Here is a 25,882-nt window from a genome sequence, read left to right on the forward strand (position 1 = left end):
CCCGCAATGGAATAATTAGAACTAGAATATTAACTTGCATTAATTTATTAATTATGAAACTTATATTTTTGATCAAAATCTCAATATAAAATTGTATCACCTTCCACTTATGAATAATGAAACTCCAGTCCATTTTAAAATTATTTTTTTATGAATAATGAAATTCTAACTTAAATGCCAGCATTTTTATATTTACAATTAGTTTGAAAAGTTAAAATATGTACCCGAGAAGCATAAGGATGCAACTCCAAAACACGAAACGTTCAGGAGAGTCGAAAATCGATTGTGGTTTTAGCAAATCTTAAGTTATTTTCGCTAATCTGTACCCGACAAGCATAAGGATGGAACTCCAAAAGAGGAAAGGTTCAGGAGAGCCGAAAACCGTTTGTGTTTTTGGCAAATCTTAAGTTCCCATATTTTGATTGGTATTTGAAAAAAACAATATTTCTTTCTGTGATAGGTGTTCGGCTCTCCTAAATGTTTCGAATGCTTGCAGCATTCGGTTTATGAGAGATATTGTGAGACTTGGGAGATATTGAGAGGCTCGGGAGATATCGTGAGACTTAGTCCGTCACCCCAATGGTCGGTAAGCAATCGATATAAACCAAATGCTGAAAGACCCTGCGCAGAAAATTGAATTCGCTATAGTAAGGTAAGTAAGTCTGCAGCACAGTTCAATGTGGAACTTTTCCGCGCATATCATTCTTATGGCATTCAGCTTAAGTCGATTGCTTACTCACCCGTGGGCCGGAGTAAGATTGACATTAAGATGCAGGGCCAGCCCTAAGTGGGCGCAATTGAAGCAGTCCGCTGCGGGTGCCGGATTGCCAAGAGCTGATTATACTAAACACCTAACGGTCCTAACACGTCGCTCTTGTTATTATTTTTCATAAAAACGGCGCTACACACAAATACAAATCATCTGAATATTATTGATTAGGCGTCTACTAGTTTTGACAAAGTGTGCCAAAATTTAACTCGCACCAGGCGCCTTTTGGCTCAGGGCTGGCCCTGCTAATATGGACTCATAATGTAGTCATTCTATTTCCTTTTGTATTACGGTGAGGTATACAATTTAAGCTGTGTTAGAAAGAGATAATGCCACGTTTTTTGTATTTACATCTGAAAGATTAACATACACTTTCTAATAATAGTAATATATTCAATGGCTTACAACTTGTAACTTCATTGTCGTCATTGAATATATTTAAAAAAAATTCATCGACTGTAAAATTTTACCTGTTTTCGAAAGATGTGTCAAAGTTTGTGAATTTTTTACTAATTATTTTTACATGAAACGAAAAAAAGTGATATCACAATAACCTTTAAAATACATCTGTGTACTTAAATCTATTTTTTAGCTTCAATTGGTATTTCTAGTTTACAAGAAACAACAATTGGTAAGTGGCAAAACAATCGTAAAAAAATTCCTAATTTTTGGAATCAAATTTTTAATAATTTTAATTGCATATGTCCATATGTTCGCTTGCATCACTAAAATCTGAAAGAGTCTTTCATATGCTTTCAAAACCATTAATTCATTTTGGTATACATTCAAAAACAGCGAATCTATTAGGTTCACGAATTAAACTCAAATTAAATTTTAAACTCGCAAAGATCGCGGCGCGCTTGACGCTAGAATGAGAATTGGAAAATAGATACCTCCCTTACTTTTTTTCACAGCAAAAAATCAGGTTGAACACTTTTTTGAATACACCCCAAGTTTTCAACATTTTATTTTCTACTCATTATTTTGAAATGTGGTACCTACCGGCAAAAACATATTTATTGCACATTACGTTCATGCGGATACGCAAAAGTCAGTTTGTCCAACAGAAAATTTCTAATCACGCACGTTGCCGGTTTAAAATTCAACGTCTTTTGTTTATTGATATCTGATACCATTCTGATACTCTATTGTTTTTATGCCAGTATTTTAGATTCGAAGAAAATATCGTCGTGACAGCTCAAGTAAGATTTATTATTTCAAATTACCACATTAAACTTAACATTTGACAGATTCTAAACAATTTGCACAAACAAATGTAAATGACGTTTTGTATTATGAAAACATTGAGTATTATTTACTATTTATAAATAGTAATTTTTCGTTTCACTTGGACATTTAGTAAAAAATGTCTTAATTGATATTAAATCTTAGTGTAAACGGAGTTTTTAGCTTTGATAATTGACGTAAAATATTATCATTAGGTAATTTCAATAAATTTTGACAGTTGCGAAACATGAATATTATTTTTTGACGAAAACGATAATAAACAGATTCTGCTTTTTTCGGTGACAGAACGAAATACAAATACTCTTTGCCAGCATTACTTCACTGGTAGAATTCAAGTAAAATGATTTTAATGCCAATTTCCCCACTTTACAACAATACCAGTGAATTTGAAAACACTTGGCCCAACCCTTGTCACCTCGTTACTGGATGCAAATGCATCTTCCTCATCATATTATACAGTTTATGTATTAACACCAATCACCGCTGTTACAGAAATGTACCTAATTTATTACTATTTTAGTATTGCCCTCGAAGAGTTATCCCTTTCGCTCGATTTAAAATAATTTTTTCCTTTACTAATTTTTCTCTTTCCATCGGTTATTATATTGCGAAAAATTACAATAAAAGTTTTACTATGAACATATTTATAGAAAAGTGACGCACGCAATTGTATCTAAAAATGGAAAATGGATGGGAAATTTGATTTTTTTTGTGCCCACACAAATGTTATGGCCGGGAGCGAAAGGGTTGTAGAGTTATACTATTTAAAAAAAAAAATTTAAACATAATTGTATTTCGTAATGTTTTCCCCTCTGGGATTTTCCGTGCTCGGGGAGACATTTTACATATTTTTTATAAAATTTTAATATAATATAATCTAATCCAATTTAACACTTCACTTGTCACTTCAATCAGTCTGTGTTTGGTTACAATGTTCTGTCAATTTCGTGTATCCCTGTGTCCCAGATTCATTTTTTTATGAACGCTTTGAATATATTCACTTTGTTTTTTGTAGGAGAGTGATAATTTGTTTTAAAGTTTTATGCCGTAGTAAATGAAATTTCTTTGTCCAAAAGTTGTCTTCGTTTTTGATTGAAGGATCTAGTGTTTTGTTAGGTATGTTTGTTTGTATGGTTTTAGCATAGAGTTGTTTAAGTGACATAATGTTTAGATTATTCAAAAATATATTCTATATTATAATATAGGTGGTGCTATTCCACTTCTGGCAAGCCATTGCACTTTACTACCAGCCAAAACGTAGTATGACAAAATGAAATATGATTGATATCTGTTTGCAAATGTATAATTTATATTCAAAAGATTTTCAAACACGTTACTTCATTATATCTTGTTCTTTCTTTCAGAAATGGACGAATCTTTCTCAATTTACCGCCGAACTGATGTTGAAGCAGGGAGTGAGTCGGACTCAAGCGACATCATGGAAGTTAGCAATGACTCCTTTATAGACAAGAAAAAAAAGGAAAATCAAGTAATCGTACTGGATTCTGATGCAGGTAATATGCCCAAACAACTTTTCTTTTTTTTTTTGTTCATGCTCTCAAGGTATCTAAAATGTGCTACATATTTCTTATTTTTGAAGTTGTCGTGAAAAGAAAAACCATTTTAAAATCTAGAAAAAAATTATCTTTGAAATGTTTGTATTTCAAATAAACATTGATATTTCTAAAAAATTAAATTTTAATATCGAACATGAAAATGTTATCAAAAAAACTTACTAGAACATTTTGACTCGAAATGCCCACAATTTTGAAAGAATTCGATATTTAGATAACACTTTCCTTTTATGTAGAGAATTAGTAAGAATTCTGTCACTTCACTTTGTATGCCTTTAGACAATAAAAAATATAAATAATTTTTTAACTTTCAACTCTCAATGAAAAAAATCCCGCCAATTTCTAATCATACACATTGAAAAATTTTTGGGTTTTATCCGTGTAATTGTGAATAAATATTTGAGACAAACTGAGAAGAATTATTTTTTATCTTTCCAACTACGAACAAATTACACATCTACAAATTATAGAAAAAAATAAATGGACACCCGGTATAATATATGGACGGTCAGATCTGTCCTTCAGAGCCTCTAATGGAAATTGGAGGGGACCCACCCTTTCCCAACGGCTGTGTGAGGAAACTTATTGTTTAACCTCCTTAGCCGCACACGTCAGGACTCTAATTTTTTTTGTAAAAAGAAAAAAAAAATATTTTAAAACGATTCTAGACCCTCCAATGTCCCTGCATGCATGATTGTTAGTACGAAATAATGTATGCATACTTACATTAATAGTAACACGTATTTGAAATGTGTTCGCCTGGTGGTTTGGCATCTAAAATTAAATAATAAATAAGGAGAAAAATATTTACAAGTGGAAGTATGATTGAAACATAAAAATATACAAGCCGCGTATCGAGGGCAGTTTACCCCACTATCACGGGGCAGTCCCGGCAAGAATGAGCGTGGCAAGCGGCCTGGCCACAACGATCCCAAGCACCCGCGTCCCTTAGCCAGTTTTCCGAGAGTACCCTCGAAGAAATGTAAATGGGGGGAGGGGAGGGGGAGATACTCCCAAAGACCCTGTAGGGAATGAAGTGAGCCTCAGGTCACCAGAGGCTCTAATGGAAAATGATGATTGTGGCTAGTAATGTCCTTCCAAGGCTTGAAGGGTTAAGATAAACTCCATAATATATCCACAATGTTTGTAGGTTCAGCTGATTCAGATACAGATAGTTCCCTGTGCCTTAAAACCAAGAAAGCAGGGGCAAAGAACCGGATCCTGTCAGAGTCGGATACTGAGGAGTACTCGGACTATGGAGATGACAACCAGACTATGTCCGCTGCCACGCGGTTGAGTATCTTCGGAGTCAAGGTTCCTGGAGCCAACTCTGATGATGACTTCATTGAATCTGATAATGAAGAGGTTAGAACATTATTTATATTTATCATCTACATAATTCATTGCTAGTGGAGAGCTACATATTTATGTTTTGAATAGTACAACCAATTTTAGATTTGAAGTGTCAATATTAGAATATTTATTTTCTGTAAAGGTGAGCAAACATTTTTCATTTACTTAAAATGAACTAAAAAATTTTGTTGCCACCTATCATTGTCTTTGCTTCTGGTGGCTTGTGAAAAAGGCATTAATTGCTGATTAAATCATTTACAGTAACGTAACCGAATCTCAATGGCAGATTAAGATGGTCTATTATTGGTATAATACTAGCTGACCTTCACCCCTCTCGATTTTTCTCAACTATCTATAAATATAATATGCATGTATTATATATATAAACCTTCCGAAAGAAATTTTCTAAATGATGAAAATGAAATGAAAACCTTGTCAAAATCCGTTGCGTAGTTAAGAAGAACTAAGCGCACAAACAGACATACGTGGATAGTGACTTTTTTTTTAGTATAATAGAGATTTTGGATAAAATAATGGTTTAGGTTTTAAATTGCCCATCCAACTTATCGTTTAAGTTTTGCTATACTTTTTCAGAAAGATGAAACCTGCGAATCAAGTGCGTCCCAGTCTAAGAGCAAGAACGATGATTCTTGGACATCAAACAAGACCCAACCAATTACATATAACAATACTCGGAAATCCAATACATCCGAGCCTGATATTATAATAAATGATTCATATCAATCAAACACTTCTCAGCCCAAGATTCAAAACAACGAATCCTTGAGATCAAACGCATCCCTGTCTGAAAATAAAACAAATAATTCATTTGGATCAAATACATCAGAGCCTATGATTCAAAGTGATGAGTCCTGGATGTCAAACACCTCCCAGCCCAAAATACCAAAGAGTGAAAAGCCCAAGACAAACACGTCCAAGACAATTCTAATAAATGATTCCTGGGGGGAGTCGAATACGTCCCAGCCAAAAATTACAACATTTATGAAAGACAACACATACCCCAACAGTGGAGTTCATTATGTCAAGAGAAAAGTCAAAGAAAATGAAGTCAATAAGCTAAATGCTATGAAAGTGGATTATCAGAAGTTGACAGTGAGTTAAATGTTTTTTTAATTAATTTACTAGCTGAACCCCGCCACGCGTTGCTGTGGCTCAGTCTGTGTGCAGATAGAGAAACAATAGTGTGTGTTGATTTTACGTCCAAATGATGGCGCTGTTTTTAAAAATCATGTTTTTTATACATGACATCTATATAATATTGGTATATAAAAACTCACGCATATTCGAATACAACGTTGTGTGAAAATTTCAAAGCAATTGGTGAAGAACTTTCGGAGATTTAAGTTTTTGAACAAACGAACATTTATATAAAATACAGTGTTATGCGCTTTCTGAACAATTTGAAATCATTGTTAAGCTTATATTATTATGTTGCATTTTGGTTTTTTGTAGCACCTCTTTGACTCACTGAATTTAGTCACCCTGCCAGATAAAGGTGTAAAACTCAAACAGCGCGTTGAGAACTTGAAGGAACAAATTAAGGGGCAGGCTGAAAAAGTCTCGGACATGGTGGTGGAACCAGGTATGTGGGTTTTAGGCATGTATGTTATCGGGGTTTCTGACTCACAAATGTTGTCATTTTGCCTCAACTGTTTTTAAACTACAATATTAATGCCTTCTTTTGTAATGTACTAATTCATTCATCAGCTCAGGCATTCGGCTCCTGTACAGAGCATTATAGATACTCTAATACATAGTAAACATCTGTTTACTCTGTAAAATCAGTTCAGGCACTGGGCTATTGTACAGAACATTATAGATACTCTAATGGTACACATCTGTTTACTCTGTAAAATCAGCTCAGGCACTGGGCTATTGAACAGAACATTATAGATACTCTAATAGTACACATCTGTTTACTCTGTAAAATCAGCTCAGACACTGGGCTACTGTTCAAAACATTATAGATACTCTAAGGACGTGTTGTTTCGGAGAATTTGAACAATTCATCAATTTTCAATTCCTGTGAATGAACCTGTAAATGAATGTTGAAATATGATGAATTGTTCAAATTAAATTAGAATTTGAACAATTCATCAATTTTCAATTCCTATGAATGAACCTGTAAAGGAATGTTGAAATATGATGAATTGTTCAAATTCTCCAAAACAACCCGTCCTATTAGTACACATCTGTTTACACTGTAAAATTAGCTCAGGCACTGGGCTATTGTACAGAAAATTATACATAGATACTCTAATAGTACACACCTGTTTACTCTGTAAAATTCGCGAGTGCCCTGTTGTTGAGTTAGATATTTATTTCTGTTCTGGAGTCTATACCTCAAACAAAAACCTTATGATAGATTTCCCTGGCTTACGGTTGGATTGCACCCAGATGAATTACATAATAATTAACCGTTCAAGAACACAGATGACCGTGGGAATTCTGTGTTTGTTTTACCAGTAAATGTGAATACCAGACGTTACACAACTGTCTGGAGCCAGTGAGATTGGCCCGCGACTTTCGGATTGCTGGTTGAGAGCCTTACTCCCTGTGTACGGTGGTCGTAATTCAATGAAAGACATTATGGACACTTCTCAAAGTGTGCCCAGCGTCCATTTATCTGTGATTTTTTTCTGTAGATTTCAGGATTATTAGCTAAGACACCCCTTTTTTGAATTCCTGCATTAATTATCCCAATCAACTTTGATATTTCTAGAGGTGGTTACCGAGGCGCACATAAAAAATGACGGTTTTATATCCTGGGACGACATTAAGGCCGGCAGCACGGCCGTCAAGCCCACCAAGTTTGGCGCCATCGCCATCAACACCCACATGGCGCAGCGCAACATGACGTTGGACAGCCTGCGCTCCCTGCACAGCTCCCTGGGCACGCGCCCCACCGAGGACACGCTGGCTGACAACCCTCGCCAGCTCAAAACTCAGCTGATGCCCCATCAGCTGCACGCACTGGCTTGGCTTGCCTGGAGGGAGACACAGAAGCCTAGAGGTGGAATATTAGGTAAATTACTTATTGTTCTCATATTTATGTATGTTTTGTGTCTCACATAAACACCTGTTTATATTTATCCTTTATTAATATGATACCTCTTGATCCAGCTGACGACATGGGTCTCGGCAAGACTCTGACTATGATCTCCCTGATCCTCCACACCAAGGAACTGGATAGGGACGAGGAATACCTGGAAGATAAAGAGAATGAGACGGAAGACGACAAGACGTATAAGGGGAAATGTGAGTTCGCAGCCAAGTTAACCATTCTGTAGCCTTTTAGCCCTATATTTTTACAATATGTTAAAAATATATAATGTTACATCATTTATAGAAAATATGTTCATCATTTACATATTGTTATATATCTATCATGCTAAGCATAAAGAGAAGAAGTCGAAAACAACAACTTTTCAGGAGAGCGATTTCAAATTTATAAACTGTAATTCGTAATTCGAAATTTATTTTTGTCCGCTCACAAAAATTTGTTTGTGTTATTCGAAAAAATTCGATTTATGCGTAAATGAATCATAAAATTTCGTAAATCTGAATCTAAAAGACGGCCGAAGCGGTAAAACGCCGAAAAATGCATTTTAACTTTAAATGTATTTAAATGGTTATACATCGTCCTAATTAGTATTATTATTTTGTAAATCTGTTTCGATTGACACTGGAATGTTGTATTTTTTCGAATTTATTTCGAATATCCTAGTTTGAAGGGCCGAGAAAGGCACGTTTTACGCAGAAATATATAGTAGTTTTACAAATTTACACCAAATATTTCAATTTAAAGGGTCGGCCGCAGCGGAAATCGGTGGCGAAAATTTAATTTACATGGAAATGTGTGGTATTTTTACAAATTTACTTTGAATAAATGAACTTGAAGGGCCGACCGCGGCGGTAATCGGCAATAACTGCTGGAATAACTCCTATTATTACGAATTTACTCCAAAGATTCCGAACCCGAATTCGAAGGGGCGGCTGAAGAACTCGATTTTTTGTTAAATTTTTTATTTTTTTTTTAAATTTCCAATTATGTGGGAATTTGTTAATTCGAAATTTGATTTTTGATGTCCCTTGGATTTCGAATTAATGAGGTTCTACTGTATTGGGTCATTAAGTAACAAATGCCTATTTTTAATTGAGATATATTTTTGAGGTTTTTTACTATAAATATTTATTTTTTTAGATTGATTCCCACCTGGAACTCTTGTATTATGTGCGAATAACCGTGCATGCGTTTGTTTTGAATGAAAATTAATGAATTTTCTATTTAGTATCGTATATCGTATTTACGTTCAGGAACAATGCACATGTTCTTATAGCAGATTGACCTAACTGATTAAAATTAGGTACTGACCTGTAGTTATATTTGTAGTGGCCAAAGGCGGCACCCTCGTGGTGTGCCCCGCCTCGCTGCTAAGCCAGTGGCACGGGGAGATCATGAACCACTGCCGCAAGGCCATCCTCAAGGTAGAGATACACCACGGCCTGAAGAGGGAGGCCAGTGCCTACCGGCTGGCGCAGAACGATGTGGTCATCACCACCTACAACCTGGTGCAGAGGGATCTTGAAAAGGTTGGTTTCAACTGCAATACATTATTATAATATGTGTGTTTGTAATGTTCATTCACGATTCATTTTATTCATAAGGTGGTACAATCAGAAATTTGATTGTTGTTTTTATTTATTTTAGCTTTATTTACATGCCAGGAGTCCTCTTCGACCACCAGAACATTCTTTAACCTTATGAATATGATGTTGGTATGGAATATGGTGGCCGTAGCACAAAGGCGAGATCTTCTTTATTCACATTTTTGCAGACTTCTGGCGTTATTTCAGCCATTTCATTTTGAATGTCGTCCTTAAGAATCGAGGTTGTGGTTAGTTTATTGGTGTATACCCTTTCCTTCAAGTACCCCCATAGGAAGAAATCTAGAGGGTTCATATCAGGGGATCACGGAGGCCAGTCAATATCACCACTTTTCGACATTATTCGGTTAGTCTCGCAATTTTCTCCGCGTTCACAATTGAACAATTATTTAAATAAAATGTTTTAATAATTTAAGTTTTTACGGCATTAGATGCTCCACAATAAATTGTTATCGATCGCTCTCTACGACTGTCAAATGCCAACTGACAAATGTCATCCAAACCAAAATGGCAGCCAAACAAAATCAACCTGGAACGTAACATAAAACGCCCTCAAATATGTATCGATTGATTGTTTGCAGATGGGCACCCTCATGCGTATCCGCTGGGAGCGCGTGATCCTGGACGAGGCGCACACGGTGCGTAACCACAAGTCTCGGACGGCGTGCGCTGTCTTCAGCCTAAGATCTTTCTCTCGCTGGTGTCTGACCGGCACTCCGGTGCACAACAAGGACCTGGACCTCTTTGCACTGCTCAAGTTCCTGCGCTGCGAACCTTTCAATGACATTGTGGTAAGTTATTAACCCTTGAGACGTTGTTGATTTGCACGGATCGAACCTTCTACAAGCTTCCATTTTTTCAAAGACAATAACAAGCACTATTTCGTTCTCTTTCTGACATAAAAGAAATAATTAATTTTTAGTTGAGAGGAAGAGAAATATACGCATTTTAATAATGTGCGGTCGTTCTGGGACAAATATGGTCTTAGGAGAGTATAATGCGCGCACGGCATTTGGGACTGTTTGGGTCTTAGAAGGTCCCAAGGGTTAACATTTATCAATATGGTACGTACATTAATTTTCAAAATAAATAGCGGCAACATTTTAAGAAATTCCTCAAAAAAATATATCTTAACAGGTTAGTTATATTATAAAGCTGAAAATTTTCTTTTTTCCCCCATGTAAACACTCTTAATGGTGGGCTATGTCATCAAGAAATTTGTTCTATTTTTCCTGTCTGGAATTTCTAGATCAAAACAAATATGTTGAGCTTGTAATGTCATTTCAATTATGAGCATTGAAATATTGTATTGTTTTTATTTTTAATTTGTTCAACCTCCAAAAAAGTGTGTTGAAACTAGACAAAGCTGGCTGGTAAGTGCGATTATTTATTAAGAAATTCACCCACAAGAAAATAATCAAGCACAATATATTTGCAAAAATGTTTCCAAGTATTATTTATAAATTAAAAAAAGAAAGAATTATAACATATAATTATATAAATAAAAACTAAATTTTGCTCCTGTTTCGGGGCAGACTTTATTAACAACCTAAATCCGTATTTACATATTTATTGTTATCAAGATTAATTTGTAAAACTCCATTTATGTAATTACTATTTCCGATTTTATGTCCTGGTTAAATCTTCCCCATAGGAAAAACTAAACCCTTCCACACACTTTTCCACAAATGATCATCTATTTAATCACACTGTGCAAGTGCATTATATAAGCAACATAAATACAAAACAATACATGAACAACACGTCAACTCACCAGAGATCAAATGGGAAAATAATTCACCGACTCCAGATATTTTCATATCAGAGGGTTCGGCTCGGTAGAACTCCTAACAGGGCCTATAAATCCTACTGATCCCTCAACATAAATATTTAAAAACACTTTCGTAATCCTACATGTATTTAAAATGACTGATTTTTGCATTTTTATATATAAATTTTTTGATAGATCTAATACGCATAAATTTTTAATGAGAGAGCTATGTTTTATATTGTATTCAATTAAATTATTATTCAATTTATAAAACATTGAAGGGGACCCCACCACTTTCCCGTTATAAGGAAACATGGTTTCCTCCTTCACCTCACACATCAAGACTAATTTTTTTTTATTAAACAACGCTACATTTTTTTTAACGACTCTAGACCCTCCAATGTCCCTGTATACGGGGTTAGCAAGCAGTGTGCAAGTACTTACATAGTTAGTATAATATTACAGACACCGCAATCTGAAAATAGAACAGTAACAAGAGATAATGTAAAGGACAAAAAAGGGAAATCTGAAATCAAAGTAATATTTAAGTATACTAGGTTATGACTTGCATCATAGCATACTCAAGACAGCTATACCGCTTTTGCCGAGTAGTGTCATTAAGAATGAACTCAGAGGTCAGCCAGACCGCAAGCGAGATCCAGTTTCCGCGCCCCTTAGCCGGCTTCCCAAATGGCCCTCGACAAACTGTAGTGGGAAAGTGGGGGAAGATGCCCGAAGACACTGAGGAAAGAGTGAGCATCGGGTCATCAGAGGCAGGGCGCAAGGGCACCCGAGTCCGTGTGGCCATACCTCAGCCCAGCTCATGACGATGAGAGAGGCACAGGCGCATTGCGAGAAAGCTTTTTCGGGGGATTCATCACCTGGGTCAATGCAGGGGCATTGAAAGGTCTATTTCTCCCCCTAGATTGGGAGATGAACGATACATAATATTTTAGTTTTAGTTCTAGCCTAACTAAAGGAAAAACAAAGTTAATTAAGCCTTGATCAATCTAGAATTGGTTTTCGTAAGCTGTTGAATGAAATACAATATAAATAAACGCATTAACAAAATTGGGTCAGTCAAATTTGTGCATTTATTAGTTGTTTATCAACAGACTGGAGACCGCAAGACCTTTAGGAAACAGCAAAAATAAAATATAAATTAAAGAAAAACCATATCTGCATGATGTCATAAGCATCTCATTGACACAGAATATAAAACACCAGGTAAATAACACTGAAACAATTAGCCTAGCATCGTATCCTAGGTTCATAGACTGTACATATTAAGTTGTATAACAGCGATGCAAGTAGAAAGTGGGTGGCAATGCTGAAAAAGTGTGAGTAACCATTCAGGAATGTCAGGAACAACCATTGACAGCAAGCATAAGTAATAATTTTAACAATTCAAAGCATATACATTAAGTAAACCAGTGATAGAAGAGATTCTGGGGAAGACAGGAGCAATATGCGCAGCACCTGAAACAAAGATGAGAAAGGGTCAAGTTGTGAAGCCGGCCCCTGAATTCCCCATACCCGGAAAGCACCTGCGTTTTGTAGTGGTCCAGTTTGATGTGTGCCCCTTCTATTCTGAGTTTAATTGAAGAGAAGAAGGTCCATCTGCCCTTTGTCGACCTATCGTATCGCTCCTGCCAGACACTCGTCCAGTGTCCTTTCGCGCATCGCTTTGAGCAAGTCAGGGAGAGCTACTGCTTCTCCCGGTGTCAGCATGAAGCCCAGGTGGACTGCAGTTCTTCTTCTGATGAGTTCCTTTTTTGACAACATTTCTCTTATTTCTAAATCAATTGGCAGAGCGCCGGCCGGAACCGGCAATGCATCTTAGGCCACAGTTCTATAAGCGCCCGAAAGCACCAACAGGGGAGTCCTCTGACCCCGCTTCAGAGCCGAGTGTATCAAGACATTATCCAAACGGTGCTCCCACACAGGGGCAGCATACGAGTCTTGCGACACTTATACCCCACTGTACAAAAGGCGAATCGCCGGAGAACGTCTGGCCCCTGTCGGACACGCTCTTGACGTGAGCTAGGAACCAAAATGATGCCTAGATACCTGGTGTTCTCTGCAAATCGGAAAGATGAGTCCCATTCTGATGAAAGGGTTCCTGCCTCGGCTGAGCATGCCCTTCATCAGGAGACCCACAGTCTTGTGAGGAGCGTAGTTTAGTCTGTTTCTCTTTCCCCATGCGAGGATCTCTCGTAGACCTTCAGCCTTAGATTCCTGCTGTTCTCAGAGACTAAATACAATTTGTCGTACCAAATATTTATTTATTTATTTCACGCCTATTAAGGCTTTTACATACATATATATAAAAAATATTTACGAAATTATACATGAAAATAGTGCAGGAAACGACTATTAAAACAATTGCAGAAAAATAAATATAAAGTCAAACTATCACTCAACTTGATCTACACAGAATGCAGGCACAACATATAAAAAATCCAAAATATTTTTTTTCTATTTCAGTTGACAAAATTATTATATGTTAGTCAAATCAAATTAAATACCTTTATTAAAATATTCCACTACTCGATGAAAAAAAAAAACTTCAATAGGGTATGCTTATATATTGAAATTGATGTACTAAATATATCAACAACATCTGAGTATTTGTTTCCTAGCTGTTGAATCCGTCGCATAGGAGTATGATATTGGGACGTTGACATAGAATTGCTACAATAATATGGTAGGTACTGTCTTGAAACCGACCTGCTTGGAGTATGAAAAGAGATTACATATAATAAATCAGGGGTATCAAACATTGAATTAATGATTTTATACAAACAGGTTAAATCGGAAATAATTCTGCGATCAGATAATTTTATTAAATTTAATGAACAAAGTAAGTTATCGTAATTTAGGTTTTCTCTAGGAATGCCCATTTTGAAATTTACATATCTTAAAAATTTATTTTGGATTCTTTCAATCGCATGTGAATGAACCTCATAATCTGGGGACCAAACCGTGGAATTGTATTCTACATGACTCCTTACTAGTGACATATATAATGTTTTTACAGTATTTACATTATTGAAATCACTAGATACCCTTAAAATAAATCCCAACATTTTCAAAGCTTTATTGGTTATTATTTCAATATGCTTGATAAAGTTAAGTTTCGTGTCAAACCAAATACCTAAGTCATTAATTTCCGAGACAGATACTAACGACATGTTGTTAATGGAATAATCAAAAAATATTGGATACTTTATTCGATGAAACCTCATAATTTGACATTTGCTTATGTTAAGTTGCAAGCGGTTATCACGACACCATATAATTAATCTTGACAAGTTATTTGACAATATATGGCAATCGTTAATGTTTCTGATTGCTTTGAATAATTTCAGGTCGTCTGCAAACATTAACACTTGAACATCATTGAAAATATACAATACATCATTGACAAATAATAAAAACAGGATTGGACCTAAGTGTGATCCCTGGGGAACACCACTCGTAGCAGTGAATTTGTATGAAAATGTGCCATCAATTTTAACAGCCAGTAATCTGTTGGTCAAGTAACTATTAAACCACTTATATAGTGAACCACCTATACCGAATTTATGGAGTTTATTCAGCAATAACTCATGATTGACTTTATCGAACTCCTTGCTAAAATCGGTATAAATAGAGTCAACTTGACATTTACTAGACATGGAATCAGATATATAGTTTTGATAGGTTAACAAGTTAGTAAGGGTAGATTTTCCAGTAGAGAAACCATGTTGCTTTGGAGAAATGACGTGGTTTAATCGGAAAATAACTTTTTTAAGAAGAATTTTTTCAAAAACTTTAGGAATTGTTGATAAAAGGCACACCGGTCTGTAATTAATCACCTCGTGTTTATCGCCTTTTTTAAAAATAGGCGTAAGAAAGCTGAATTTCCATTTAGTAGGAAAACATCCTGTTCGTAAAGACTGATTAAACAGCAAATATAAAGGATAAATAAATATAAATAAGAACGAAACAAGCAGCTCGAAAACACGACCGATCTCAACTGCAGGCAAATTCAAACTGAGTAAAATACTGCTAACTTTCACGATCGTAACTCGTGTTAGCTAAAAATATAATGCTGCAAGTCGAAACCGGCGGCAAGCGTCACTAGGGCTAGCAGAAATTGGAACGCATTTAGCGCGCGAGCGTGGCTCGTTTAAAACATGAAGCGGTAAAAAATCTCAAATAGTTTAGGCGGGCAATTCCTGATTTTCAGCTTGGTAAGTATCATCGGCCACTAAGCGTGATAAAGGCACCCCAGATATCCAGGAAGATGCCTATCATGTATCTCTTTGGATATACCCTCACCCATTCAATTGTATGTTTAATAGCATGCTCTGTTGATTTGCCGGGGATCAAGCCGAATAGAAGTTCGCTGGGCGGCGTTAGGGTGAGCCATAGACGGTACGGTGTTGGTGATGATTTCTAATATTTTATCCAGAATCGGCAATAACTTTTTTTTTTTTTTATAAAAAGAAAGACAAACATTCCCGGGTTACGAATAACCTGACAATATTTGAAAATCTCCTACTACCACCACAGTAAGCTGAAAATGTTGCTTGTGTTGTGATGGAGGACTTAGCCAGCCGAGGAATTGAACACACTACGCCCGAGTGAGACCCAAGCGCGATGTCAACTCGGCCACCGACCGGACATTAGTAGTTGGTTATAGGCATATAGGCTCCTACGTCCGTCATTGGCTTATCCTTGCCCTTTGGTATAATCCGGAGCACACCTTTCATCCATTCCTTAGGGAATTTTCCCCTACGCAAGCACATTTCCAACACTTGGTAAAACTCCTCTTTGGCGTGGATCCAGACATTCTTCGCAATTATCTCATTTAATCTGTCGAATCTTGGTGCCTTTTTCGGACCCAAAACCTTAATTATTGCTTCAACCTCGACTCGATTTAACAGTGGAACGCGTTCCCGTTGGGTGGGTACACTATTGACAGATTTCTACTCTCTTTATCATGGACACTCTCCCCTAAAACTTGCCCAGGACACTCTCAACATTCCCGAGCACCACGTTTGACAAAAAACTGTCAGATCCTTTTCCCATTACAGTCTCCACCGATAATTATGTTTCGACCCCTTGATTTGTGAGGCACTCGCATGTGGCTCAAAATGTGCAGTTCAGCAGGATTACCGTATTTAAAATAAACAGAGATTACGGTGATTTCCATGTTACCTAATTTAATGGATACACGCGTTTGGTACTCGTTTGAGAGCCCTCCCAGGAGAGAAGGGGTCTGATCAAGGAAGTATTGACCAGGACACCCGCACCTGGGGAGGAGCCCACCTCGAGCATCACTGGGCTATTTATAACAGGGGTTTTACCTTGCCATGCGTATTTCTCCTGAATAATCCTGAGCGGTTTACTGGAAATATATTTATTTATTTATTTTTATTTATTTATTTATTTATTAGATACAAATAATTACACACATATTAAGGAACCTTTGGCTGTCCAACTAGGAAATTTTCCCGTTTTAGGACAGCCAAATTGCCTGGTTTAGTTAACATTTGTACACGCTGCTGTTATGAATTATATTTCCATACTTTAAATTAATAGTTACGCTAGTAATATAGTCTATATACATATATATTTATCAAAGTAATCAAAATAAAAACTTTTTCAGACATATTTGTACACCCGAATATTAGTTTTTTTTATGAAAACACCTAATAAATTTTATCAAGGTACATGTAATAATATGCAATTAAGGAACACTGTATCAGGGTACATGATAACATATTGGATTAATTCAATTTATAGTTACAATATAAGAAAAATATTAGGTGGGTTTCTTCATTTGATCGCTGTTACTGTGATGTGTATTAATTTACATAATCAAGGTACATATAATATAATATACATAATCAAGAAAAATATAATCAAGGTATATGAAAACATATTGTATAAACATTATCAATCACAATAATTATCAATCGCATTGTATAAATCAGATGCATGGTAGGATTTTTTTATTTAACTGCCATTAACAATGAATAAATCGTCGCTGTGAAATCAAACCGGCATATATGCAAAAATGGAGATTTTGAGTTATTGGTGTCAAAAAATTTCTTTTTTTCCCTTCTATTTTTATGTCGAACCGGCATGTCGTATAGTTGAATAAAAATCTGTCAGATGGCGTTGGGCCGGTATGCATTTACGCGTGAATCGCCATTTTTTTTAGCAGAAGACAGACCTATTCCGCAATACGCCAGTTGCTTCAAAACTTTCAAGGGGGAAATGCGTCCATCATGTAAGTAAAACTGGATTATCTCACAATAGTACATTTTTATTACTACCAAATATGACTTATTGTATGACTTATTGGCAGATAATCCGGTTTGCACTTAACAAAAGCGTTTATAGCAGCCTCAACTAAAACAAACCGGCATTTATGCCAAAATGTCTGACCCGGGTAAAATTTCTCCCGGTTAAAAAAATAAATTATAATAGGCAAATTTAAAAAAAAAACTTTAGCAAACTGAAAGATGCGAAACTGCGGTGAGGAATACGAGTCTAAAACCCGTGGAAGAGTGAACCAAGGAAGCATGAAGCCTCCTTGCCACAACTGTAAACGCAAGTGTTCCTAGTCATTACTACAGATCTCAAAGTTCTCGGGAGTATATCGATGGTGGAAAATCTATCGCCGATCACAGAGATTATCTAATATAACAGAAAGAAAGGAGTCAAACCTTGCAGGAATCAGCTACTACCAGTACAGAGGTTTTTTCAAGTCATACAAACTTTCACACTGAAGAAAGATCAGTGTGATGTTTGTCTCATTTACGACGGCAACTTTTACTTCAAAACCTCCTACGGATCACATGCCTGGGAGGAGGCGAAGAAAAGGAATAAACGGGGCAATGGGAGCGTGAATCCTGTTCTGATGCACGCTTATTCCAGGAGACTATTGATGAGAAGAAGAAAAATGGTATCCTAAAGTTAGTTACCGCCGGGATAATACCGTCAATTCAGATTTCCATAAACGATTGGGAAACTTTGAAGTTACCAGCAAAGGAAAGAGCAGTATTATGTTAATTGTTTATAAAAAAAAATTGTGAAGCAATAAATTATTTTTTCATTGACAACATTGTCTTTTTTTATACCTTAAACAGGTTCCAAAAGAAGAAGCCACTGTGACACAAATGCAAATATTACACTGATTTTAAAGCCATACTGGCATATCTGCATTTTACTCTTAATTTAAGCAATTTTCGATTTATTTGCAACTACTACTTCAATAAGCAGTATTCGTCTAAATTTTATTCATTCATAAGGTGGCATTGAGGTGAACCAAACGGACGTAAAAAGGAAAATATCATGAGTTCGTCTGACGTTTTGTCAAATGTTCGCGCAAATTTATAAAAAAAAACAAGTAAAATTCAAAATTGAACGCATGTACCGGAGTGCTGACGCGACCAAACACAATTTCGCTTTATTTTACGCAGTGTAAATCGTATACTTTAAATGATATTGTGTCAAAAAGTGATGTTTTTGTTTTTGTGATTTGAGGTTAGGTATCAATTAGGTACCAAGCAAATAGCTGACGCATCTCTTTATAGACTTTTATTTCTTATTGTAATTCGATATTAATAAGCCATGTAAATTCAATAACCACTCGACCAAAAGAGTGAACGGAACTAAATATGGAGGAATTAATAGAAAACATAAGAATCGATATTAATAAAATAACAACTGTAAAAGACTCGAAAATAAAACAAAGTTTGGAAAACAATATTAAAAAGGTGGAAGAAGCAATAAAATGTGAACAATTAAAACTACAAAATAAAATAATTCAATTGCAAGACCAAATAATTATTAATAATGAAAACTACAGTCAAAAATTAGAAAAAATAATCACAACAAATCAAAACTTAGAAAAATATCAAAATCTCGAAAATAAAACAACTACGAGAAGTTACGCTAACATCACAAGTGGAAAATACACGACACCTAAAATTCCAGTATTCCCCGTTATAATAAAAACTAAAAACGAAAATGAAGACATAAAAGAAACAATCATGAAAAATGTAAAAATATCTAAACTAGGAATCGGAGTAAGTAGCATCAGAAAGACATCAAAAAATGAATTAATAATCAATTTACAAAAAGCAGATGATATGGCCAACATCAAAAATGAAATCGCAAAATTAAAACTTGAAGGAATACAAATTGAAAGCATTGATAAAAAAAGACCGTGCATGATCTTTAAAGGAATCGACGAAAAATACACACATGAAGAATTTATATCGGATCTAATTCTGCAAAATGAAGATATAAAAATAATATATGAAAAGGATCCAAATAAAATAAAATATAAAGGAACAATACCAATTAAAAAATTTCTACAAAAAAATATCATCCTCGAAACCAGTGGAGATTTGAGAAATCTGCTAATTACGAAAAAAAAAGTTAACCTTGGTTTTTACCAAATAAAAGTTGAAGATTGCAACCCTCTAATGCAGTGTTACCATTGCCAAAAATATGGGCACACAGCAGTGCGTTGTCTTCAACTTCCCAACAAACCAAAATGCCTTCATTGTGCGGGTGAGCACAACATTAAAGACTGCAACAGTAAAAACGAAACACCAAAATGCATAAATTGCACAGAACTTAATTTAAAATTCAAAACCACAAATACAACAGACCACAAATCAAATAGCGAAAAATGTAAACACAGGATGAAAATGCTTGCCTTCGCTCAAGAAAAAATTGATTACAATTAAAAATGGCCGATTTTATAATAAAACAAATTGACGAAAAATACAAAATAACCGAAGAAATATGTCAAAATATTACGGAAGTCAATAAATGGTGTATTACAAACAATAACCCATTCTTAATATTACATATGAACATCCGAAGCATAGCAAAAAACCTAGATGAATTCTTGATAAATATTAATGATCTGCATACATCACCCACCTGCATAGTTTTAACGGAAACGCACTGTAATGACAATCAATACATAAATGCGCTACCAAACTACAAAGGCATCGCTACAACAAGACCGATTAACAAAAATAGTGGATTAATTATATTTGTTAATGATGAGTGTGAAATTACTGACATTGAAGAAATTTATATACAATATGTAAACTGTCTAAAAATAGATATAAAATTAAAAAATAAATTATACAGAATTTTAACAGTGTACAGAACGCACAAATCAAACATAATCAACTTTACATACGAACTATGTGAATATCTTAGCAAATTACCGAGAATACTTACTTTTGTTTGTGGTGATTTCAATATAAATATTTCTGCAAACCATCACTCAATTGAAAAAAATAATTTCATAAACATGATGACACACCTCAATTTTAAATCTTTTATTAATAATAACACTAGACAAATTAAAAACCAAACGCCATCATGCATAGACCACATCTGGTGTAATATACATTTGAATGAAATAAAAAATATTAAATCTACTGTGTGGAAAACTAATATAACTGATCACTACGCGTGTCTTATACTACATGATACAAATAGAAAACTAAATACAAAACCCAAATTAAATCTTCCATATTCTCAAATAGACTACAAATTATTAGAAAAATCACTAAAAACTGAAAAATGGGAAGAAATTTTAATAAATAAATGCGCCAACCAAAGTGCATTACTGTTTGAAAACACTTTAAATAAACACGTTTTAGAATCAACAAAAAAAAAACAAATCGTCCCCAACTCAAAAACAAGAAAAATTAAACCTTGGATTACTCTAGGATTAATAAAAGCCACTAGGAAAAAAAATAAACTTTATAAAATAACACAAAGGCCACTAGTTAACAATAAAATTGTATTATACTATAAAAAGTATAAAAATATACTAACTACACTAATAAGGAAAACGAAAAACGACTACTACTCAAAAATTATAACAGAAGCTAAAGACAATAATAAAAAAATATGGTCAACAATAAATGAAATAATAAATAAAAAGAAAAAATATAAGCACATATCAGAAATCTCAGATGGGGAAATAATATATAACGTACAAAATGACACAAAAAAATGTTGTAATATTTTAAATAACTATTTTAATAACGTGGGAAAAAACCTAGCAAAATCCATAAATAAGACCAATATATCTAATCCACAACAAATAACACAATGTCAAATTAATAAATTTCACCCAGTCACAGAAATCGACATTGACAGAACTATTTCGAAACTAAAAGGAGATTCTGCCCCCGGCTTTGATAACATAGATACTAAAACAATAAAATCGATGAAAGAATACTTAATTCACCCCATAACACATATAATAAACCTAAGTCTAGCAAATGGCGAATTTCCCAATAACTATAAAAGAGCAATTATAACCCCCATTTATAAAACAGACTGTCGTAAAGATCCACAAAATTATCGCCCGATTTCACTTCTCTCGAATATATCAAAAATATATGAAAAAATTGTAAAAAAACAAATTTGGACATTCTTAGAAGAAAATAAAATAATTAATTATAACCAATTCGGATTCAAAAAAAATACAAGTACTCACGACGCGATAGCAAAAATAACCAACTATTTATATACGGCCCTAGATTCCGATAAAAAATGTCTTGGCATATTTATAGACCTCAAAAAAGCTTTCGACAGCATATCACATAAAAAATTAATAAGTAAATTAAAATCAGTAGGGATTAGTGGAAAAGTCTTAGCATGGATAACTAGTTATTTATATAAAAGACCTCAACAAGTAAAATTACTCAATCAAGTCAGCGATTCAAAATATAGCGACTTTTCAATACCCCAAGGCACGGTTTTGGGACCATTGTTATTTATTATATATGTCAATGATATATTCAATATTTCCAAATATGGAGACATTGTCTCTTACGCTGACGATACAGTCCTACTACTAAAAGCAAACACCTGGTCAGAACTAAATAACATGGCAAATACAGATATCAATGAACTAAAATTATGGTTTGATGAAAACCTGTTGACTTTAAACTCTAAAAAAACTTATTATTTACCATTTTTCATTAAAAAACAAGAAACACCTAAAGAAATAAACATAATTATCCACTCTGTGAAAAATACAGAAAACCACAAATGCAATATGTTATGCACAAACATAGAAAGCAAGACCGATATTAAGTACCTAGGCATAACAATAGACCAGCGTTTAAAATGGTCCCCACATATAAATATTCTGAACAACAGAATAAGGAAACTAACATATATATTTAGATGTTTAAGAGATATTTTAAACGAAAAATTACTTAGAACCACATACTTCGCTTTCTGTCAATCAATTATACAATACGGCATTATAGGCTGGGGCGGTACATATAAAAATCAAACTCAAACAATTTACATATCACAAAAACTAATAATAAAAACCATATTAAAAAAACCCTATTCATATTCGTCCGAACTTTTATTCAAACAATTTAAGGTCAGAAAATTAAGTGCATTATACTTCTACCATGCAACATTACAAATTTATAAAAACTATATTCAAAATAAAATTGCACCCTTTAAAAATAACAGAAATCTTAGACAAACGTCAATACTTCCTACTCCTAAATGTAAAAAAACAATAGGACAGTTCAACTATGAATATCTCGGAGTTAAATTTTTTAACTCATTACCAGAAAAAATTAGAAACATGAATGCAAATATAAACGAATTCAAAAGCCACCTTAAAAAGTATTCCGAACAGTTGAACTGAATCGTACCAAATATAAACAAATATAACAACACCCCCATACACACAAGCCCTGCTTATTTATGGGGGTACATCGAATACTTATATTATGTAATTAATAACCTACTATATTGTGTAATTATATTATGTAATTGTTATATTATGTAATTCGTGTATCTTTTTTTTTACTAATAAAAAAAAAAAAAAAAAAAAAAAAAAAAAAAAAAAAAAAAAAAAATCATATGCGAAATCTTTAAAGCGCTCTGGTGAAAAACAAGCATTTTGCAGATATGCCGGTTTGATTTCACAGCGACGAAATGTGAGTACAGAACATTTTTGTTTATCTGTTGGTCATCATAAGTTCGCTTTCGACTCTTCCTAAGTCTAGAAGCCAATAATAAACTAATTTACGCAGAATGCTTATGCTTTTCGATTTCCATAAATCGGGTAAGAGGTTGAATAATTTTGGACCAAGGTAATAGAATTGTCTTTGGGCAAAGGATGTCATAGTAGTAGGTGGAACAACTGGATTCCTCCTTGAATGTCTAGTGTCGTGATAATGATCAATGGAAGGGTAGTGGTGACGTTGTTTTTGAGTGTGTAATATAATTTTTTTTATGTATAGTTGCCTTACATCAAGAACTCGTATATCTTCGAATAATACATCACTGGGGTACCTAAATGGTTTTTTTAGGATGACCCTTAATAGTGATTTCTGTGCTTTTGCTAAGGGATCCAGTATTGTTTTGGTACATCCGCCCCATCCCAAAAATGCATATTCAAGTAATGAGTTACACAGAGCATAATATAAACATTTCAGATCTTTTATGCAGAGAATATTTCTAATGCCCAGAAAAAGATGAGTAAGTTTTCTGACTTTTGTGGAAATTGAGTCTATATGTAGGTCCCATCTCAGAAATTTGTCTATCATAATTCCTAGATATTTTATACTATCTACGCATTCTAGGGTGTTACAATTACAAGTAGTTGAGTTATTGCAGTGGTGTATAATAATGTTTTGTGTTTCTTTCGGTTGTCCCGCTTGAGTTGCACTGAAGCGGATGAATTTTGTTTTCTCCGTGTTGAGTGTGAGTAGATTATTATCAAGCCATTGTTTAACACTGTTTATACCAGCTTCTGCTTTACTGTGAACTTCATTCCAGTTTTTACCTTCAAATAACAAGACCGTATCATCTGCAAAGGTAATAATGTGGTCGGCAAGGGAACTGTTACATAGCTCATTAATATATATATTAAACAAAATTGGCCCTAGAGTACTTCCCTGAGGTACACCAAATTTAATATTTGCTGAATCGCTTAGAGTATCATTAATGTTCACTCTTTGGCTTCTGTTTTCTAAATAACTAACCATCCACTTTAATAGTTGACCCTGTATTCCAACGCACTGTAGTTTTTTCAACAGAATTTTATGTGATATAGTGTCGAACGCTTTGGCTAGATCCAGGAATAGTGCAGTGCATTTAATTCCTCCATCGATATTATTAGAGATGATTTTTGTCAGGTTAGCGATAGCGTTTTCTGTGCTTAAACCTGGTCGGAAGCCGTATTGTCTATTAGAAAGAATGTTATTATCTTCCAGATATGTGCTAAGGCGATTTTTTACAATTTTTTCAATAATTTTCGAGACCGAATTTAGTAAAGAAACTGGCCGGTAATTATGTACATGCGATTTGTCACCATTTTTGTGAAGCAATATAACTACTGAATGTTTTAAATGATTGGGGAATATTCCTGATTTAAAGCTTAGATTCGAAATGAACGCGATCGGTATTGCGATTGAGGATTTAATAAGTTTTAACAGATTTGATGAGACTTTATCAGGACCACAAGCATTTGATGACTTAAGATCGTCAATTATTTTCATGACTTCGTTTGTCGTTGTTTGTATATTGTCTATTTTATGACCGAAATTAGAGGTAGTAAACTTAGCGAGATCAATTTCAGTAGTATTAAGTTTATCAAGAATTTTTTTCGCAAGAGTGACTCCCACTGAAGTGAAATAATTATTGGCAAAATTTGCCATAATTTTTGGGTCCGAACAGTTTATATTATTAATGTACAACGATTTAATTTCGGAAGATTTATTAATTTTTGTTTTAGATATATTACGAAAAGCTTCCCACAGACGTTTTGGCGTACAGTTATTTTCGTAAATAATTTTTTTATAATAATTTTCTTTGGTCGATTTAATTAAATGTTTACATAAATTCCTATACTTTTTATAATGAGCTTGTACTAAAATATTTTCAGAACATCTTTTCGCCTTTTCGTGTAATTGATTCCTTTTGTGAATAGATTTGACAAGGCCAGGGGAGATCCAAGGTGTGAGTTTTACTTGATTATTTGTTATGTGTATGTGACTAGTGTGTTTAGATATATATGAATGTAATTTTGTGATAAATTCATTCATTGCTGAGTCAGTATCAATTTGGTCTAGAACGTTTTGCCAGTTTTCTGATCGCAAGTCTTCGACCAAGTTATTTAATTTGTTCGAGGGACATATTTAATTTTAGCATCAGTGGGAGGTTTGTTTTTAAGACAGAGAGCTGTGGTGTAGTGGTCTGAAATTGTAGTGTGAAAAACAAATGAGTCGATTAGGTTAACATTTTTAACATTGATATGGTCTAGGCAAGATTTACTCATGCCCTGTTCTCGAGTAGGGCTGTTAATTGTCTGAATGAATCCATTTTCAGTAAGCAGGCATAAATAATCGTTATATTGACGGTGGTATTCGGGAATAGTATTAATATTGAGATCGC

General features: G+C 34.4%; 1 protein-coding gene across 1 annotated transcript in view; it reads left to right on the forward strand.

The window, feature by feature from the left end:
* Window positions 1–1,853: 1,853 nt before the first annotated feature.
* The window catches only part of lds (transcription termination factor lodestar), a 42,916-nt gene continuing 18,887 nt past the window's right edge, over window positions 1,854–25,882 (forward strand). Inside the window, exons 1-9 of the mRNA XM_089632765.1 lie at window positions 1,854–1,971; window positions 3,382–3,531; window positions 4,742–4,956; window positions 5,539–6,057; window positions 6,418–6,547; window positions 7,688–7,990; window positions 8,089–8,223; window positions 9,359–9,558; window positions 10,215–10,424. Coding sequence (XP_089488891.1) covers window positions 3,384–3,531; window positions 4,742–4,956; window positions 5,539–6,057; window positions 6,418–6,547; window positions 7,688–7,990; window positions 8,089–8,223; window positions 9,359–9,558; window positions 10,215–10,424 — 1,860 coding nt within the window. The 5' untranslated portion in view covers window positions 1,854–1,971; window positions 3,382–3,383. The remainder of the gene's footprint in view (window positions 1,972–3,381; window positions 3,532–4,741; window positions 4,957–5,538; window positions 6,058–6,417; window positions 6,548–7,687; window positions 7,991–8,088; window positions 8,224–9,358; window positions 9,559–10,214; window positions 10,425–25,882) is intronic.

This window comes from Hesperophylax consimilis, chromosome 6 (assembly GCF_061612785.1).
Source record: "Hesperophylax consimilis isolate HC1 chromosome 6, BYU_Hcon_1.0, whole genome shotgun sequence".
Classification (NCBI taxonomy): Eukaryota; Metazoa; Arthropoda; class Insecta; order Trichoptera; family Limnephilidae; genus Hesperophylax; species Hesperophylax consimilis.